Source organism: Vulpes lagopus, chromosome 20, assembly GCF_018345385.1.
Source record: "Vulpes lagopus strain Blue_001 chromosome 20, ASM1834538v1, whole genome shotgun sequence".
Taxonomy (NCBI): Eukaryota; Metazoa; Chordata; class Mammalia; order Carnivora; family Canidae; genus Vulpes; species Vulpes lagopus.
Window position 1 is genome coordinate 11,132,800 of NC_054843.1, and position 19,327 is coordinate 11,152,126.

At 42.9% G+C, this 19,327-nt stretch overlaps 2 protein-coding genes across 8 annotated transcripts in view; both read left to right on the forward strand.

Moving 5' to 3' along the window:
- Positions 1–581: 581 nt before the first annotated feature.
- DNAJC28 (DnaJ heat shock protein family (Hsp40) member C28) lies at positions 582–16,134 on the forward strand. 7 transcript variants are annotated; one of them, XR_005984720.1, is made up of 4 exons: positions 582–687; positions 10,990–11,056; positions 12,819–12,947; positions 15,943–16,114. XR_005984720.1 is itself a non-coding variant. In XM_041734970.1 (4 exons), exons 1-4 carry the CDS (start codon positions 811–813, stop codon positions 14,340–14,342), a joined length of 315 nt encoding a protein of 104 aa, XP_041590904.1. In that variant the 5' UTR covers positions 722–810; the 3' UTR covers positions 14,343–15,018. The 7 variants fall into 7 exon arrangements, 4 of the variants coding, with proteins under 4 accessions (XP_041590903.1, XP_041590905.1, XP_041590902.1 ...); XR_005984719.1 differs by lacking the exon at positions 582–687 and adding an exon at positions 716–853 and having other exon boundaries at positions 15,943–16,108; XM_041734970.1 differs by lacking the exons at positions 582–687; positions 15,943–16,114 and adding exons at positions 722–853; positions 14,267–15,018.
- Positions 789–19,327, forward strand: part of TMEM50B (transmembrane protein 50B) — a 57,377-nt gene continuing 38,838 nt past the window's right edge. Inside the window, exons 1-2 of the mRNA XM_041734973.1 lie at positions 789–853; positions 10,990–11,056. The gene's annotated coding sequence lies outside the window, so the exon portion shown is untranslated. The remainder of the gene's footprint in view (positions 854–10,989; positions 11,057–19,327) is intronic.

Here is a 19,327-nt window from a genome sequence, read left to right on the forward strand (position 1 = left end):
AAAAAAAAAAAAAACACCCACCTGGTCCTTTACAAAAAATAAAATAAAAAATTAGAAAGTATCTCCCCGTCCAAGAGGGGGAAACAAGAAATACCCACGGCAGTGGGTATTAGTGAGCTTAAAAGCGAGGAGACCCTACCTACCAGCGCCTGGCTAAGCCAGCTGCTCAGTAAGTAGCTGCTAAATTAACGAGACCTAAGACGGTTTCCAGCCTGGGTTTGCTAGAGGCCTCTGCGCAGGTGCCCCACCTGCAGACCCGGAAAAGGCTGTCCAGGTCCTGATCGAGGAAACCACTCCGCGGTCCCTTCTCAAAAGCAAGTTACTGAGGGCCGTCGCGCCCGACCCCCTGCGACTTCAGAGGTCCCCGCCCACACTCACCACGCTCGGCAGGCGACCCTGCCCGCCCGGGTCCAGGGCACCGCCGCGCATCCGTCGCCCCGCCTCCCTCCAGGAAGGCGCAGGCGCACTACGAAGGCCGCAGCCCGCCGCGCGGGCCCTCGAACTACACTTCCCACAATCCCAATCGGCCAGACCACCGCCCGCTGAAGGGGGGAGCGGAGGCGGAGCGGATCGCCCCGGGGCGGGGCGGAGCCTCCCGGGATGCCGTCCCTGTGTCCTCCGGGGTGAAGTTCGTTTTAGGAGAGGTTCCTGGGCTCCCCGTTAAAGGAGGACCTCTGTCTCAATTAGGTACGATTCTGGCCTCCGTCCCCAGTGTGGTCCCCTCCGTGTAAGCCGGCAGATGGTCTAGTCCAGCGGAGCCGCGCGGACAGCGGGAAGGGCAGACCGCGCACGCATGCGCAGAGGCGCAGCATGGGGGTGGGAGCCGCTAAGCCCCTTCGCCGCGGCCGGGAAGGTGAGTGGGGGACGGGACGGGGCGGGGCGTGTCCCGGGTCAGGACCAACACTGCCCCGCAGTGACCTCGGCGGGTGGTTCACCGCCGCGGTCTCGCCCACCTCCAAAAGCCGTTAACCCCAAATTGTTCAGCAAACTGGGGTCCCCAGGAGCTCAGCCTTAGCGTTCGTGCATCAAAAATCGCACTTCCCATTAAACCACTTCTGGCGTTTCATTGCCGTTATCTGGGTATAAGTCGTGCTCTTCTGCTAGACCATGCGTTCTATTTCTTTCTTCTTTTTTTTTTTTTAAGATTTTTATTTATTAGACCATGAGTTTTAAAAACAACAGCTAACAACAACAACAAGAAAACCAAACAGCTGTGTCGGGAGGGCCCGCCCTTCGTCCCGGTATCCCAGCATGTAGCAGACAGCTCCTTCTTGATAAGGTGCAGAGCTTAATTAAAGTCTTTCGGACACTTGATTCCATTCCGTTTCGAGTCAGACGAGCTACATACTTGCTCGGGTTCTCGGTTTCATGTGTGAGCCTTCCCATGAGAAGACTCCTGGAGATGATGAAGACGGTATTCCATCAAAGACAGTGGAGGTGTTGAGGTTTATAATCTGCTAGGGACACAGAGAATTAAGCAATTATTTATTGTGCCCTACCCCTAACCCCTAATTTTCCTTACACCCTGCTGTATGACTGGGTTATGTTGCTTAACCTTCTGGGCCGACGTTTTCTTATAAAATGAGGTTAGATTAGATCTCCAAGAACTTGCCAGCTCTGAAATTCTGAGGTCAGTGAGGAATAGAATCCAGATTACATCACAATATGTTAATGCTACACATCATCAACTTCCATTTGTCTGCTAACATGAGTGAAATATGGCTGTAAGCGTTTGGCAGCAGCATTAGAAAGAACTGCCCCTTATTGTACCTGTAATTTTTCCCTGGTGGCTGAAAAGATGAGATTTGCTGATAACACAACTTTTCTTTTTAAGACTTTATTTATTTAGTTATTCACTGGAGACACACAGAGAGAGAGGCAGAGACACAGGCAGAGGGAGAAGCAGGCTCTGTGCAAGGAGCCCGATGCAGGACTCGATCCTCGATCTCCAGGATCACGCCCTGGGCCAAAGGCAGACGCTCAATCGCTGAGCCACTCAGGTGTCCCAGTACAACTTTCATGATTCTATATTTGTTGTCTATTTGTAGATCACTGTTAGGAAGAACTCTGGGTACAATTATGAACACGATGTACGTGACAACGGCTCAGATCTTAAGATCTCATCTGATAAATGTTTCAATGATACCTAATCGAATGAAAATGCTTCCATATCTTGGTGTCATTAGAAATAGAATGATGTCAACTCATAAATCCAAAAAGAAGATGAGAGAATATTATAGGCTGCTAAATCTGGATGAAGGATGCTCTGCGGATGACGTCAGGGAATCTTTTCATAAGCTTGCCAAGCAATACCATCCAGACGGTGACTCTAGTACTGCTGATTCTGCGACATTTATAAGGATCGAAGAAGCTTATAGGAAGGTGCTTTCCCATGTGATAGGACAAACAAATGCCCAACAGAATAAAGTTGAAGAAGCAGAGGAAGAAGAAGACAAATTCAAATATAAAACACCCCAACACCGGCATTATTTAAGTTTTGAAGGTATTGGTTTCGGAACCCCAAGTCAACGGGAGAAGCAATATAGGCAGTTTAGAGCAGACCGTGCCACTGAGCAGGTGATGGAATATCAGAAGCAGAAACTACAAAGCCAGTATTTCGCCAATAGTGTAATTGTTAAAGATGTAAGACAGAGCAAAGAACAAAAGATAACTCAGGCTATAGATCGTTTAGTAGAGGATCTCATTCAGGAATCAATGGCCAAAGGAGACTTCGACAATCTCAGTGGGAAGGGAAAACCTCTAAAAAAATTTTCTGGCTGTTCATATATCGATCCCATGACTCACAACCTGAACAGAATATTGATAGATAATGGATACCAACCAGAATGGATCCTAATGCAAAAAGAAATAAAAGATACCATTGATCAACTCAGAGAGGCCATTTTAGCGTCAAGAAAAAAACTTGGTAATCCAATGACACTGAATGAACAGAAGCAGTGGAACCAAGTTTGTGAGCAGTTTCAAGAAGACATCCGGAAACTAAACAAGCGAATTAATGATTTTAATTTAATTGTTCCCCTCCTGACCAGTCAGAAAGTCCATTTTGATGCACAGAAAGAAATTGCCAGAGCCCAAGAAGTATATGAGACCCTTACAGAAGCAAAGGAAGTCACAGATAAAAACCCAAACAACACTGATCAGAGAGAAGGAGAGAAAACACCTGGAGTCAAGACAGGTTTTTTTAACTGGATGAATGTGTGGAAATTTATTAGAATATGGCCACTTAAATACTCACAGTAGTGCCCCAAACCATCTTCAGTTGTGCTGACATCACACAGAGGCTGAGATTTATTGTTGTAACACAAAAGCCTGTGAACTGTGTGCCTCTGTACTTATTACAAAACTGATCACGTCTCCAGTGATGTGTGAGAAAGCTGTAAGAAACTGAGTCAGAAATGTCCAGCCAGCTTTGCTCTGAGGAGGTTGCAAGAACAGAAGAGAATTTCTAGGAAAACAATCCATTCCGGTACATGAATGTCAGTCCCAGGTGAAATGATTTAGGTCAGGGACTCAGACTGGGAATCATAAAGGGTATTCCAAAAGTCTTAGTGCAATTTTCAGTTCTAATAACTCAGAAAACAGTTGCCATCTTCAAAAATAGTTACTGAACCAACAACAACAATCAAAAGCAAACCTTAAAAAGCATTCTCAAAGTCACAAAACTAAGGAAGTATGGGCCATAGGCAAGCAAACTTTCACAATGATGCATGTTTTTTGCAAGCTTGCTGCATTTATACACTTGAGGTTATTAAAGTTTACAACCATTCTAAGACTTGGGACACTATGTGGGTGGAAATGTTATGATCAGGAAATTAGCCCAATAGAGTTACTGCACTCTTCCTTTTTTATAAAGACCTCTGTGGGTACTGAATAAAAAAAAAACCAAAAACCCACAAAATTTCTGGGTTGTACTTTTTCCTGCCTTAACTTCATTATCTTAGCTATGGAGATCCATCAGCCAAGCTAGTTAATATAGCTGTTCTAGAAGTAGACTCCAGTGGCCACTTTTAAAAGAGTTTGGGTGTATTTTCTGCCCTTTTGGAGGTAAAATAATAATAAAAAAAAATCCTTGGGATCAATGGAAACTTAAGATTTCACTTCTGACTTCATCTCTAAGTCTCCCTGAAGCCTTTCTTTGTCGTCTATCAGATTCCCCAGAGGCTTTTTCCATGTGAAAATCTCAATTTAGGGATATAATTTCCTGTCTTAGGAACCTTTTCATAAATGAAAAAGATGTCTGAATTTTGTGCCAGTTTGCACTTTGGGCAAATGACAGGAGATTAACATTCGTGAGATTGTTACGTTCCATCCACTTTCAGAAAATCTGACTTTTTAGGTTTGCGTAATTGCTTTAGCCACAGAATTGGGCAACTAGAAGAATACAGAGAGTGGTCAAACAGAGCAGATCTGTTTCCTTATTTAACCCAGAGTGCTGGATTATGGATGTGGTTGAGAAGTGGCACTTGCCACTCTGATTTTGAAAGAACAAGTTATTTTGTAAAGTGCGTGATGGTTAAGTAAAACTACATCTTCCAAAGGAAACTTCAGGACTTTCTGCTTGGATGATGGGGTAATTAATTGGTATAATATGTGATTATTTTACTGAATGAGTTATGTGGCTTCTACAATGATGGCATTACTGTAAATGAAATTGTGAGCAGTATGAAATAGAGCTACATAATGAGAACTATAGTTCTAAAACATTTTAGAAGGCTATGATTCTGTGAATCTTGTTAAGAATGGGAATTAGATGTATGATACCTAGTTGCATTGCAGCAACATAATACAAAAGACTATTTTCAATATTGCATAATGGGAAAGTAAACTTAACAAAAATTTTCAGCACAGCACACTTTATGCCTGTACATGTTGTCTATATTAATAAAGTTAATTTTAATGATTATCCAATGGTCCCTTGTTATATAAACAACAAATAACTATTTTTGGCTGACTACCTGAAGAAATATTTTTTGTCTTTTTGACGCTATAAAAGCCGTGATCAGAGATTGTTCTTATGAAGAAGGCAAATTCACTTAGGGAAAAACAGATTAACTAATTTAAGACATTAAGTTGCAGGCCCAAAAAAAAGATGTTGGCCAGTTCATCAGCGTTTGTTTTTTTGTATCTATTTGTTCATGAGAGATACACAGAGAGAGGCAGGCTCCATGCAGCAAGCCCCGTGCTAGACTTGATCCGGGAATCCCAGGATCACGCCCTGAGCTGAAGGCAGACGCCCAATCGCTGAGCCACCCAGGCTTCCCAAGTGTTTGTTGAACACAAAAGAAGTCACTTCTCCTTCCTTTGATGGAGACTTGACCCTTTTCTGGATGTGTTACACCTTGTAACTTTGCCAACGTCTCAGATGTAGTAGTAATGTCAACTCATCAATAGACACATCAGAGTCTACCTAATTCCAGCTTTGAATTTCAGAGCTCCTTTCTTCAAGCTGTAGGACCAAGATCCTGGCCCAACACCCTGAGGACCAGGGTGTGAAATGGTTTTTGCCCCTGTTCTGTATGCCCATGGCTAGTTTGGTACCTCAGGGCTCTAGTTTTCTGTTCCTTGGTAGAACAATGGCAATACTATTCTTTTTCTTCATCGAGCCATGGAGAACAGGGTTCTGCTCTTGGGGGTGGAGGGCCTCCCAGAGATGGGAGTCCCCTGAGACCTTGTCTGTGTGCTTGGGCCCTGCTATTCCCTGACATACTTCTCTGCTGCCAACTGCCTGCCTGGGTGACCATCACTGGGCCTCAGCCACCATTTGGGACATTCTCAGTACCTCTCAGGCAGCCCTCGTGCTGATTTGCCTGTTCCTAGAAGTGCTGCCATAACTTTTTGGCAACGTTTTGTTCATTCAGCCTCCATTTACGAAAGTCCTGAAGGGGGCAGCCTGGGTGGCTCAGCGGTTTAGCGCTGCCTTCAGCCCAGGGTATGATACTGGAGACCTGGGATCAAGCCCCACATCGGGCTCCCTGCATGGAGCCTGCTTCTCCCTCTGCCTGTCTCTGCCTCTCTCTCTGTGCGTGTGTGTCTCATGAATAAATGAATAAAATCTTAAAAAAAATAAAGTCCTGAAAGGAAATTCACCATTCCATCATCTGGGCGATCAGAAATCAGTAAGGAGGGGAAGGGCAATGGACCCCTCAGCCCCAAACGTAACCCTCAGATACTCATTTTGCTTGGTATTACTGCTGCCGCCAGCACCCTGGCCTCCCTCTCCTCCCCTGGCCTAAGGGCAGACCCATAAATGTTGCATAATACCTCTTGCCCAGCTGAGACCAGATCAAAACATCAAATACAACTTTTCTCAAGGCTTAGGATGACATAAGCAAAGGGAAGGCAGTCGTGGGACAGGGTAACACCCTCCCCAGTTTGTCTCTGAGCCCAGACCCCCAGCCTGCTATAGGGAGGCAGAGCCTACCACTCCCACCTCTGAAAGAATCTTCGGGTACCCCAAACATGACTCCACTCCCCCAGATCTGGATTTAGGAAACTAAGAACTAAGGGATTGTCTTTCTGGCCAAGACCAGTTTCAGAGTCTGGCTTCCTCTCCGAGGACCCACATCTTCCCTAGATGATTGATGTATGCCACTGTCCTCCAGCCTCCCGCTGTGACAGGCTCCTACCTGAGAGTCTCAATACGACAGACATATCAAATAAGCTTAACATTGTTATAAGAGAGACCTACTCCAAATAAATAAATAGAATCTTAAGGGAGTGCTTAGGTGGCTCCATCAGTTAAGTGTCTGCCTTCGGGCTCAGGTCAGGATCCTGGGGTCCTGGGATCGAGCTTGTGTCGGGTTTCACACTCAGCGGGGAATCTGCTTGTTCCTCTCCCTCTGCTGTTCATGCTCTTGCTCACTCTCAAATAAGTGAATTTTTTTTTAAAGATTTTATTTATTCTTGAGAGACACGGAGAGAGAGGCAGAGGCATAGGCAGAGGGAGAAGCAGGCTCCCCACAGGGAGCCCAAAGTAGAACTCGATCCCAGGACCTGGGGATCACGACCTGGGCCAAAGGCAGATGCTCAACCACTGACCCATCCAGGCGCCCAGTAAATGAGTCTTTAAAAAGAGAGAGACCTACTCACAGTTGTGGGGCAGGTCCTTGCTGGTGCACCTTGAGGACCTTCTAGTAAGGAGCATATGGCCCAGTGGTGACGCAGCTTTAAGATTTATAGCAGGGCCTCTATGCTCTCTCTGGTTTCACCTCCATGGGTGAAACTGGTCCCGGGCTTTGTCCTTTCAACTTTTCCACTTAGCCACAGTTTATACCATGACTTGCTCAATGAAATCTAAGCTTCTCAGTTAGATTTGCTTAAAAATGTGGTAGATGGCTGTTGTGTTTTGGGCTGCCTTTCATCTTGAGAATGGACTGTTTGATGGTGGTATGTGTCATTCATCTAGGGAGGATGTGGTTCCTAGCACAGGAAGTCAGACTTTTGAAGATGATCTTGATAGGTGAGAACATCCCTAATTTTCTTAAATATGCTCAAAAATGGTCATGTGAGCTAGGCTCTGCCAAGGCAAGTCCTTGGGAGACATGGTTCAGAATGAAGCACAGGAGGAAAGAGGCTGGCTTTCTGTAGACATGCCACGTAGCTGGTGCAAGAAGGCAGGGCTGCCCGGTGGACAGAGAAGTGGCATCCATGTCACCGGCAATGGCAGCCAAATTCATGGGCGTGGCCACAGTATCTTTGGTGTTTTCCTCACCAGGTCAGTTCTTCAGTGTGGTTTCAGGCATTGTTCCTGGAAATAACCGTGAGCCGCTTTCTTTGGCCCTCCTGAAAGTTCCAGTGTCCTTTCATAAATCTCTCTTTTTTAAAAAAAGATTTTATTTATTCATTCATCCAAGACAGAGAAAGAGAGAGAGAGGCAGAGACATAGGCAGAGAGAGAAGCAGGTTCCCTGAGAGGAGTGTGATGCAGGACTCGATCCCAGGACCCTAGGATCACAACCTGAGCCAAAGCCAGATGCTTAACCACTGAGCCACCCGGTTGCCCCCATAAATCCCTTTTCTGCTTAATCCAGCTAGAGTAGGGGCTGCCACTTGCAGCTAATAACTGTGACTGATACAGATGAGATCATGAGAATCTCATGGGTTTGGGATACTTGGGAGCTATATATGCTAGATTGTGGTGCAGTAGGTACATGGACTCTCAGACTCTCAGCTCTACACACCTCTTTGTAGGTGTGTAATCCTGGGCAAAATACCAAACTTCATTGACTCACAGACTACTCAAGTATAAACCCTCAAAATGATGGCTTATTGCAAGGATGCATTGAGATACAATATGTAAAAAATCCAGCGTGGTTTTTAAGTCAGGTTGAACGTACAGTGCTGTGCTAATAAAATAATAAATAGAAGTTTGTATAATTTTATTTTTTAATTTATATATATATTTAAATATTTGTTTGTTTGTTTGTTTGTTTAAGACACAGAGGCAGAGGCATAACCAGAGGGAGAAGTAGGCTCCCTGTAGGGAGCCCGATCGGGACTCGATCCCAGGACCCCAGGATCACAACCTGAGCCAAAAGCAGACGCTCAACTACTGAGCCACCCAGGTGCCCCAAGTTTTTATTATTTTAAAGATTTGTTTTAAAAAAATGTTCCCTTGGGGGTGCCTGGGTGGTTCAGTTGGTTGAGCGTCCAACTCTCAATTTCAACTCAGGTCCTGATCTCATGGGTTGTGGGTGGAGACTCTGCATCTGAGCCCAGAGTCTGCTTGAAATGCGCCCCCCCCCCAGCACTCATTCTCTCTCTCTCTCTCTCTCTCTCTCTCTCTCTCAAATAAAGGGGGGAATTTTTATTTCAAAGCTGATCCATTGCTAGTTTTCTGAATTCACCGAAACTGTTCTATGACATGCCTTCAGCTAGTGGGAGGCATTAAATGAGAATGTGGAAGAAGCCAGTGAAGAAAGACCACATATTGTACGATTCCATTTATGTGACCGGTCTAGGATAGGCAAATCTCTAGAGATAGAAAGTAGATAGTGGTTGCCTAGAGCTGTAGGGTTTGGGAGGAAATGGGGAGTGACTGGTAATGCTCAGGGGTTTTCTTTTTGGAGGTGATAAAAATGTTCTAAAATTGATTGTGGTAACGGTTGAACAGTTCTGTGAATGTACTAAGAACCACTGAATTGTGTGCTTTAAATGAGTGGATTTTATGGTATGTGAAAGCTGTTTTTTTATAAAAAGAAATTAAAAAGTAAGAGAAAATATAGAGCAGTTCTGAATTTGGTAGGTTGCTTGCTACTTTTCTATAGCAAAAAAAATGTCCTCAAAAGCATAAAGAGTGAGGGAACTGTTTTAAATTAAGCACAAAAATGACAGCCAATGTTTGAAGAATTTAAATTTAGATGCTTTCACATCTATAGCAAATGTTAATTAATGTGTACAAATTTCTGCAAAACCCCCACAGAACTGTGTTAGTATTCCCAGGCATTTGCTACTGTGTCTTTTTTTTTTTTTAAGATTTTATTTTTTTAAGTAATCTCTACACCCAGCGTGGGGCTTGAACCACATCCCTGAGATCAAGAGTGGCATGCTCCACGACTGAGCCAGTCATACCCCTCACTGTGTCTCTCTTACAACAAATAGCTACTCTTACCAAAATGAGTGGTGGCCTTACATAAACAAGAATCCACAAATGGAGAAAATTAGATAAAAGCAAATGCATGTTTTGTAAAAACTGATTGAAAGAACGTGGGCTTTAATGACATAAAAGCTTCTTTTAAAAGATTTTATTTATTTGAGAGAGAGGCAGAGAGAACACAAATGGGGGGTGGAGCAGAGGCAGAGGGAGGAGAAGCAGACTCCTTTTTGAGTGTGGGAGCCCAATGTGGGGCTTGATCCCAGGACCCGGAGATCATGACCTGAGCCAAAGTCAGATGTTTAACCGTCTGAGCTACCCAGGCACCCCACATATAAAAACTTTTTTTTCTAGGGAACGCCAGGGTGGCTCAGCAGTTGAGTGCCTGCCTTTGGCTCAGGTAGTGATCCTGGGGTCCTGGGATCGAGTCCCACATCAGGCTCCCCAGAGGGAGCCTGCTTCTCCCTCTGCCTATGTCTGTGCCTCTCTCTGTGTCTCTCATGAATAAATAAATAAAATCTTAAAAAAAAAAAAACACGCTTTTTACTCTGGAACTCATTAGGTGATTAGGCAGTAGGTAAGATGTCAATCCCTGCTATCTCCCATTACACATCATGCAGCCCAGAGTCTGTGGGGAAGGAGAAACGTAAAACCCTGCCTTTCCTTTCTTCTCTTTCTTCTCTCCAACACCAAGAACAAGTGGCCCCAACACATCATGATTCTGAAAGCTTCTGGACATGAGTGTCAGGGGCTGCCAGAGTGAAGAAGAAGACCTATGCATGCTTGGGTCCCGCTCTTATGGGCACGAGCATCTTGAGAGGTTTGGGAAATGCCTATTTTAAGCTTATCCCTGATGGTGCCAGCCTGCCCACAGGCGCCAAGGCCTCTGGCCCAAGGGCAAAAAAATACATCAACTGGCTGGGGAAGTGTTACATAGTACAACAGCATAAGGTTCTTTATTTGGAAAAGGACAAAGTCTTTTTTATTTTGAAAATTCACATGTATATGTTAAAAAAACTCAATCAATGCAAAAGGATAGACAATGAAAAAAAAAGGATAGACAATGAACAAATGAATTCCTCTTTAAACCAGACCCCCCACTCCACTCCCACCCCTACTGCCACCCAGACCCAGACCTCCCACCCAGACCCAACCCTACTTCCCAGATCTGACTGCCATCAACAACTTCAACTAGTTTTTTTATGCTGTGGTAACAAATGACTAGAAAATTAGTGGCTTAAGTACCACATTTATTGCCTTACAGTTCTGGAGGTCAGAAGTCTGAAGCGGGTCTTACTGGGCTAAAATCAAGGTGTTCGTGGGGCTTCATTCCTTCTAGAGGCTCTAGGGGAGAATCTGATACCTTGCTTTTTCCAGCTTCTAGAAGCCACCTGTATTCTTGGTTTGCGGCCCCTTCCTCTATCTTCAAAGCCAGAGACAGCAGGTAAGTCCTTCTCATGTCACGCTACTTGGACTCTCCTGCCTCCTCCCCTTTCTGCTGACAGGACCCTCGGGTTTACCTCGGTCCCTCCTAGATCATCCGGCACAATCTTCCTTTTTTGGGGTCAGTCTGTTAGCAACCTTAATTTCCTTTTGTTAAGTAACGTAACATATTCACAGATTCTAAGAATTAGGACATATTTGGGGAAGCCATTATCCGGCTACCACAATATCCTGCCAAAAGTTTATATATTTAATTGATATACACACACTGTCTTTCCATCTCTCTCTCTCAAAAACACACAAATGCAAACACACTCTATGTGCTCCTCTTATCTTTTTCTTCACCTGTCTATTAATGTATATCCTCAAGACCTTTCCAAATCAACACACTCAGCTCTATTTCATTATCTGTTAAGCCTGCCTGAGATTGTTGTATGTTCTCACGGAAATAAGAACTAATCGCTACCGAGCAGATGAAGTAAATAGCAGTGCAAGGTTAGACCAAGAGAGGCCTTGGGGCAGAGAGACAGCAAACGCAAGCTGAAGTGATCATGAGTCGGGAGTGAGATATGGCATGATAATCCATCGTGAGGTATGAGGCACAGAGAAGCTGATGATAGCTTAGTTGAACAATTTCCTTGCATTAACTAATCTTCGCTATGACATAGGTACTATTAACACTTTTTTTTAAAATTTTTTTCTTAAAGATTTTGTTTGTTCATGAGAGACACACACAGAGAGAGGCAGAGACACAGGCAGAGGGAGAAGCAGGCTCCCTGCAGGAAGCCCGATATGGGACTCAATCCCAAACTCCAGGATCACACCTGAGCCAAAGGCAGAGCTTAACCACTGAGCCTCCCAGGCATCCCTATTATTAACACTTTTTGAGAGCTGAGGAAACTAATGAGGCACAGAGAGCTTAAGTAACTTGTGTTGGGTGCCACAGCTAGAAAGTATTCAGGGGTAGGGATTTGAACCCAGATTGTCTTGGGTTGGTCAGGTTCCAGATCCCTGTTCTTAGCCACACACTGTGCTGTGGTGTCGACAGAGAGGATTTTTGAAGCAGATCACATTAGTGGCAGCTTCTGCAATGAAGAATCAAGATACTGAGTTTCCTGGGGCTGCCTTGAATTCAGTGTGTCTTAATTGTTGGGCTGTCATTCTTGCCCTTCATCTTCCCTCAAGCTTCCTCCCCTCATACCGTGAGCAAGAGGCAGTGTGATGCAGTAGTAAAAGAGTGGGCTTTGGAGCTAGGAGACTGGAAGTCAGATCCAGGTTTTGCCACTCACTACCTATGGGATTTTCTTGAGTTTCTGTTTCTTCATCTGTCCAATGAGTATACAGTAGACCCTTGAACACCAGGGGTTTGTACTGCGTGGAACCACTTATAGATAGTACTATAAATGTATTTTCTCTTCCTTATGATTTTCTTTCTCTAACTTACTTTATTTAAGAATACAGTATATAATATATCTAACACATGAAGCATGTTTTAATTGATAATTTGTGTTATCGGTAAGGCTTCCAGTCAACAGTAGGCTATTACAGTTAAGTTTTGGGGGAGTCAAAAGTTATAGGGGCATTTTTTGACTGTGGGGGGAGGGTTGGTGCTCCTAACCCCCCTATTGCTCAGGGGTCAACTGTAATCAGACCTAACTTGCAAGGATAGCTGTAATCCTTAGAAATGATGAATATGAAATGCTGGGTGCGGGATGAAGTCCTTAGAAGTAACTCAGTGGTTCTCTGGGCACTATTGCCCCCAGAGGATGTTTTGGAAATTTATGGAGGAATCTTCGAAAACAAATCGGTTGGAGGGGCACAACCAGCAGAGCTTCTGTTTTGCCCGTTTGGACCTGTACGTTGTGCTGGCTGGCATCTATTCTGATTGGTTGGTAAGTCCATGCAATCCTAATTGTTAAGTATTTCAAATCACCCAGGACCACAAACATTTAGGAAGTGGAGTCAGTGATCCTGAGGGTTTGCAGTGCAGGTAACAAAAAGAAGGAATTATTTCAAGTCTTGGCCAACATTCAAACATCTCACCAGATATTCATGTGGGGGGAAAATAGTCTTGTTTATAATAATCTAAGCCTGGAACAGAATTACATTTTACATATAAACACAACATACTTTGGGGCATGAATTAAAATATACTTTTTTGGGGACTCCTGGGTGGCTCAGTGGTTGAGCATCTGCCTTTGGCTCAGGGCGTGATCCTGGGGTCTCGGGATCAAGTCCCGCATCGGGCTCCTTGCAGGGAGCCTGCTTCTCCCTCTGCCTGTGTCTCTGCCTCTCTCATGAATAAATAAATAAAATCTTTAAAAAATAAAATACACTTTTTTTTTACAAATGCAAATACTGTAAAAGTTGTACTTATTTTGAGGGAAATTTTACCAAGAGCTGTACCCCAGTTCAGCAGCTCATTAGTGATGGCACCATGGCTTATGGCATTTGAATGATCGGTACTACATGCCTATTAGAGTTTGCTTTTAGTATTGAATGCAAATAGGTACCAGAGGAGATTGGCTTTTACTTAAAAGCCAACTGTGACCACATTAGTAAATCTTGCAGCCAGCATCCAAGATGACCCTCAAAGATCTCCACTTTCTTTTTCTTTTTTAAAGATTTCTTTATTGGGGCACCTGGGTGGCTCAGTGGTTGAGCATCTGCCTTTGGCCCAGGTCGTGATTCCCGGGGTCCTGGGATCAAGTCCCACATCAGGGAGCCTGCTTCTCCCTCTGCCTATGTCTCTGCCTCTCTCCCTGTGTCTCTCATGAATAAATAATTTTAGTATATGTGCTGCCGAAGCGAGCACTCTCATGAATAAATAAATAAAATCTTTAAAATAAATTATAAAGATTTATTTATTTTATATATATAGAGAAAGAGCAGGCGCGAGAGGGGTAGAGGGAGAGGGAAAGAGAATCCCAAGCAGACTCTGTGCTGAGCATGGAGGCCATTGTGGGGCTTGATCTCATGACCCCGAGATTGCCACCCCAACTGAAACCAAGTGTTGGATGCTTAACCGACTGTGCCACTCCCTCCCCACTTTCATTTAATATTTCTTTTTTTTTAAAAGAAGATATTTACATGTTTGGGTAGTGCCCTCCCATATTTTATCAGATTTGGTCTGCGTGATCAAAAATGTATAAGAAGTGACAGCACGTCACATCTGAGGCTAGAAGCTTCCTGCTTTCTCACTTTCTGTTAGGTCACTCACTTTGGGTGAGGCCTATTGCCGTGACTCGATGCAGCCTTGTGGAGAGGCACATGCATCCAGGCTCTGAAGCCTCCAGCCTCCAGCCATGGGAATGAGCATTATTGAAAGCAGAACCTTCAGAGATCTGCAACCCCTGCTGATGGTTTAACTGTAATCTCATGAAGAATCCTGAGCCAGAACAATTTAGCTAAGTTGCTTCCAGATTCCTGATCCTTAGACATTATGTAAAATAATAAATAAATCTTTGATGTTTTAAATCACTAAGTTTGAGGATAATTTGCTACATAGTAATAGATAATAGAGTAGATGTACATGAAACTATTGTCTCATTAATTTCATTAATAAGTATTGTTTTTAAAATATTTCATATATGCTACCCTTCTATTGTACAATGAAAATCTATATTGCAAAAGCTACATGTTGAAATGACTTATTAAATTGGGGGTCACCTGTTGTTTTATCATATTCTGTTCCTGAGGCATTTTACCTAACTTCTGTATGGTTTTGAGTACAACTGTACTGCATTTACTGACCCATTTTTCTCTTCCCTGATATGAAGAATTTTTGAATCAATCTTTTAAGCATTGGTGTCTGAATATATCCTTGATGTAGAGTACTTGCAGTATTTCACTGCCACCTTTTCCTAGATTATAACATAGATGATTATTTTATTTTTTAAAAAATTTTATTTATTTATTTGTTTATTTGTTTATTTATTTATTTATTTGAAAGAGAGAGCACACAAGCACGAGTGGGAGGGAAGGGCAGAGGGAGAAGCAGGATTCCTGCTGAGCAAGGAGCCTGATGTGGAGCTAGATCTCAGGACCTCAGGATCGTGACCTGAGTCAAAGGCAGGCATTTAACTGAGCCACCCAGACATCCCTTACTTTTTTTTTTTTTTTTTATGTAGGCTCCACAGCTAGTGTGGAGCTCAGTGCAGGGCTTGAACTCACAACCCTGAAATCAAGACTGAACTGAGCTGAGCTCAAGAGTCAGACACTTAACTATCCCCCAGTGGCCCATAGGAGATTATTTTAACATGACACTTATAAAGCAGCCTGACTCATTTCTAAGAGTATCACACTTCCTATTTTCTCCATGAGTGTCTCTATTTCTGCTGAGGTTATGTCTCCATTTTTTGTTTGTTTCTTTTAAAACTAGGATTTTTGGGACACCTGGGTGGCTCAGAGGTTGAGCGCCTGCCCAGGGCATGATCCTGGAGTCCCAGGATGGAGTCCCACATCGGGCTCCCTGCATGGAGCCTGCTTCTCTCTCTGCCTAGGTCTCTGCCTCTCTCATGAATAAATTAATTAAATCATAAATAAATAAATAAATAAATAAATAAATAAATAAATAAATAAAATAAAACTAGGATTTGGGAGTACCTGGGTGACTCAATTGGTTAAGTGTCCAAGTGTCTTGATTTTAGCTTGGATCATATTAGGGTTGTGGGATCGAGCCCTGTGTAGGGCTCCTCACTCAGCAGGGAGTGTGCTGGATTCCCTTTCTCCACCACCCTCTCCCCCTCCCCACAAGGCGTTCTCTCTCATTAATAAATAAATAAATAAATAAATAAATAAATAAATAAATAAATAAAAAACTCTGGGGTTTATGGGGCACCTGGGTGGCTCAGTTGGTTAAGTGTTTGATTCTTGATTTTCACTCAGGTCCCTGATTTCATCTCAGCGTCCTAAGATGGAGACCACCTCGTGCTCCATATGCAGCAGGGAGTCTCTTTCTCCCTTTGCCCCTCCTTCTGCTCACTTGCTCTCTCTCTCTCTTCCTCTCTCAAATAAATAAATAAATTCATAAATACATAAATAAATAATCTTTAATAGAAAAAACTAGGTTTTTTGGTTTCGTTTTGTTTTTTACTATTCTATAAAGCTAGTTTGAGATTATTTTTCTTGTTCCTTGCAACTGAAGGAGTCAATTGATAAACGAAGCCACTGCCATCAACAGTCTAGACTGCAGAAAGAAATGTCTCCTCTCCTGCCTGTATCACATGACCCTCCAAACTTTGGTTTCATTTCCCATCTAAAGACCAATCTTTCTCCCAAACGATTGGCACTGAATATCCATACTCTTGAGAGAGGGTCATTTCGGATCCATAGGAATGTGATCTTAATTTCAAGATAGCTTTATCCAAATACAACAGTTCTACTGACTTACGCAAAATCTTTTTGTTACACAACCCCCTAACTTTATGGAGGAAGTGACAATATTTTCAGAAGTACATGTTTACACATTAAGCTTTAGTCTTTCAGTTTCTGCATTACACATTGGGTGTGTACTTTTTTTTTTTAAAGATTTTATTTATTTATTTATGAGAAGCACAGAGAAAGAGGCAGAGACACAGGCAAAGGGAGAAGTAAGCTCCCTGTGGGGAGTCCTAGGACCCCAGGATCATGACCTGAGCCAAAGGCAGATGCTCAACCACTGAGCCACCCAGGTGCCCCAGGTGTGTACTTTCAAAAGATGAGGACTGAATGCCACTTTATCAGAGTAAGTTCATGAAACAGCCTTAAGAAAATAAGAACAAACCAGAACCTGCAAGACCTAGTGTGAAGGACAGCTTGGATTGTTCCTTTCTCTTAGTAGGTTTGAACCCACCAGACTGGAATCTACCTAATTTTAGGTGAAGCAGCCTTATGGAACTGTCCTGGCTCAAACCTAAAAAGGTCTGAAGTCATAGAGACTCCAGATTCTAGGAGGGCCTCTCTGAAGTTCTTACAGAATAAGTATTTAAGAAAACATGCTTAGGTAGCTACATGATGGAATACCAACTGAATCAGGGCAGATGTGAAGATTTGTTTAAACTGATTTGCAATTTTACTAAAGACTCAAATCAGTGCATTTGAAATGATGACATTGAAATTTTGGCATCAGTAACTTAATCCCAATACATTTCAAATGCCCATATTTTCAAAGTATATATATATATTTTTTCAGAGTGTCTCTCTCTCTCTCTATATATATATATATATACTTAGTATATAAAGAATAAAGATACTTTATATATGTAAATATATATATATACTTTTTTCAGTAAATATACTTTTTCAGTATATATACTTTTTTCACCCTTTGTAAAATAGAGGTTACAGAATGACAGAGAAGCTAGCTGCATTAGTGTGAGTCCCCACTCATTTCTGGAAGAGTAACTCAAAGCATGCACATCCAAAGGGCAGGTCAACAGTACCATCTTCCTTTGAACATGCTGCTAAGCATTTTCTTACAGATACTCTCCTGTAGGGACGCCTGGGTGGCTCAACGGTTGAGCATCTGCCTTTGGCTCAGGGCATGATCCCGGAGTGCCGGGATCGAGTCTTCTATTGGACTCCCTGCATGGAGCCTGCTTCTTCCTCTGCCTCTGCCTCTGTGTCTCTCATGAATAAATAAATACAGTCTTAAAAAAAAAAAAAAGATATTCTTCTGTAAAAGAAGCTTTTACAATTTTGGGGAAATCTTAAAATACTTAATACCTTAAAAAGTGATGAGATTTAACACTATGATAGGAACTCCTACCTATCCATTCTTTTTCAGTACTAAAGCCCTATTTTCGTTTTCCAGCCTTTCTTGACATTTAGTGTAGCAAAGCGACTATGTTTTTGCCAGCAGGATGAAAGCAGGAGTGGTATATGCTAGTTGGAATGCAAGCATAATGGCTGGAGCTACAGCAGCTCTCTTAGATCATGAGGTGATACTGGGAGTAGAACCAGATATCTTCCAAATGCCTGTTATCTTGAAAGCATACATAAATACATGTGTGACTCTCTTGGTGGAACAATGAGGCTGGATTTGTCTCCATGAAGTATCAGATGGGCTCTAGACTAACTTTAGACTTTTTAAACATAAGAGGGAAATACTATTTTTGTTTACACCAGTGTTATTTTGTGGTTGCTCTCCCATGTTATATGCAGGCAAACTTAATCCTAATAGAATAAAGAAAAAGAGAAGCAAGATCTAAAACCTTGTTTTTGGGACCTTGTTCTTGAGCCTCAGTGGCTCAGCAGTTTGGCGCCTGCCTTCAGCCCAGGGCATGATCCTGGAGTCCCTGGATCGAGTCCCACATCGGGCTCCCTAGATGGACCCTGCTTCTCCCTCTGCCTGTGTCTCTGCTTCTCTCTGTGTGTGTGTCTCTCATGAATAAATAAATAAAATCTTAAAAAAAAACCTTATTCTTAAAAAGTCGATTTTCATAAGCTAATACGTTTTATAAATTATATGATTTGACTATTTTTAAGGTTGCACATATTTCAAAAGTAAATAATTCAACAAATATTTATTCAGCACTAGATCCTAACGCATGTATCAGAATGATGGATAATGTAACTCTAAATGTATTACTTGCCAAGTGACAAATATAAAAGAAAAACAGTACCCATGAAAATGGGAACTGAGGGATAGTGGGAAAATAAAGCAATGATTCTTCCTCCTACATGCATAACATCTCTAGGAGTAGCAGGAAGAAGAGGATGACATTTTGTGATAAAAACCTTTCTTTTTTCATCATACCCAAAGTAAAAACTTTTTAAGATTTCTATTTATAATACCTGGATTTACAGTGTCTTTCCCTCCAAACAACTGAATGGCGTTTGATATCCTGTAGGAAATTTCGATGGGGCTTTCAAAAGATGGTGAAGTTATGCTGAAAGCTTGAGATGCAGTGTCTTTATTTTTATTTATTTTAAAGATTGTATTTATCTATTTGAGAGACAGCAGGAGCCAAGGAGGGACAGAGGGAGAAGCAGAATCCCTCTGAGCAGGGAGCCTGATGCCAGTTCCATCCTGGGCTTCCAGGATCATGACCTGCGCAGAAGGCAGACGCCTAACCCACTGAACCACCCAGACGCCCACATTTTCTTATTTATTGAGTACGCTCTACACGCAAGATGGGGATTTGAACTCATGACTCCGAGTCGCATCCTCTACGGAATGAGCCCGCCACGCACCACAAGATGTCTTTAAAGGAGGGCGTTGGAAGAGACCTGACTGTGAGGAAGCCAAAAGTCTGGGTGGATCCCTGGAAAAGCCTCAGGACAGAATTAG

What these genes read in the sequence shown, in the direction of transcription:
- DNAJC28 (XM_041734969.1), top strand. Translation starts at nt 2,080, where the DNA reads ATGAACACGATGTACGTGACAACGGCTCAGATCTTAAGATCTCATCTG.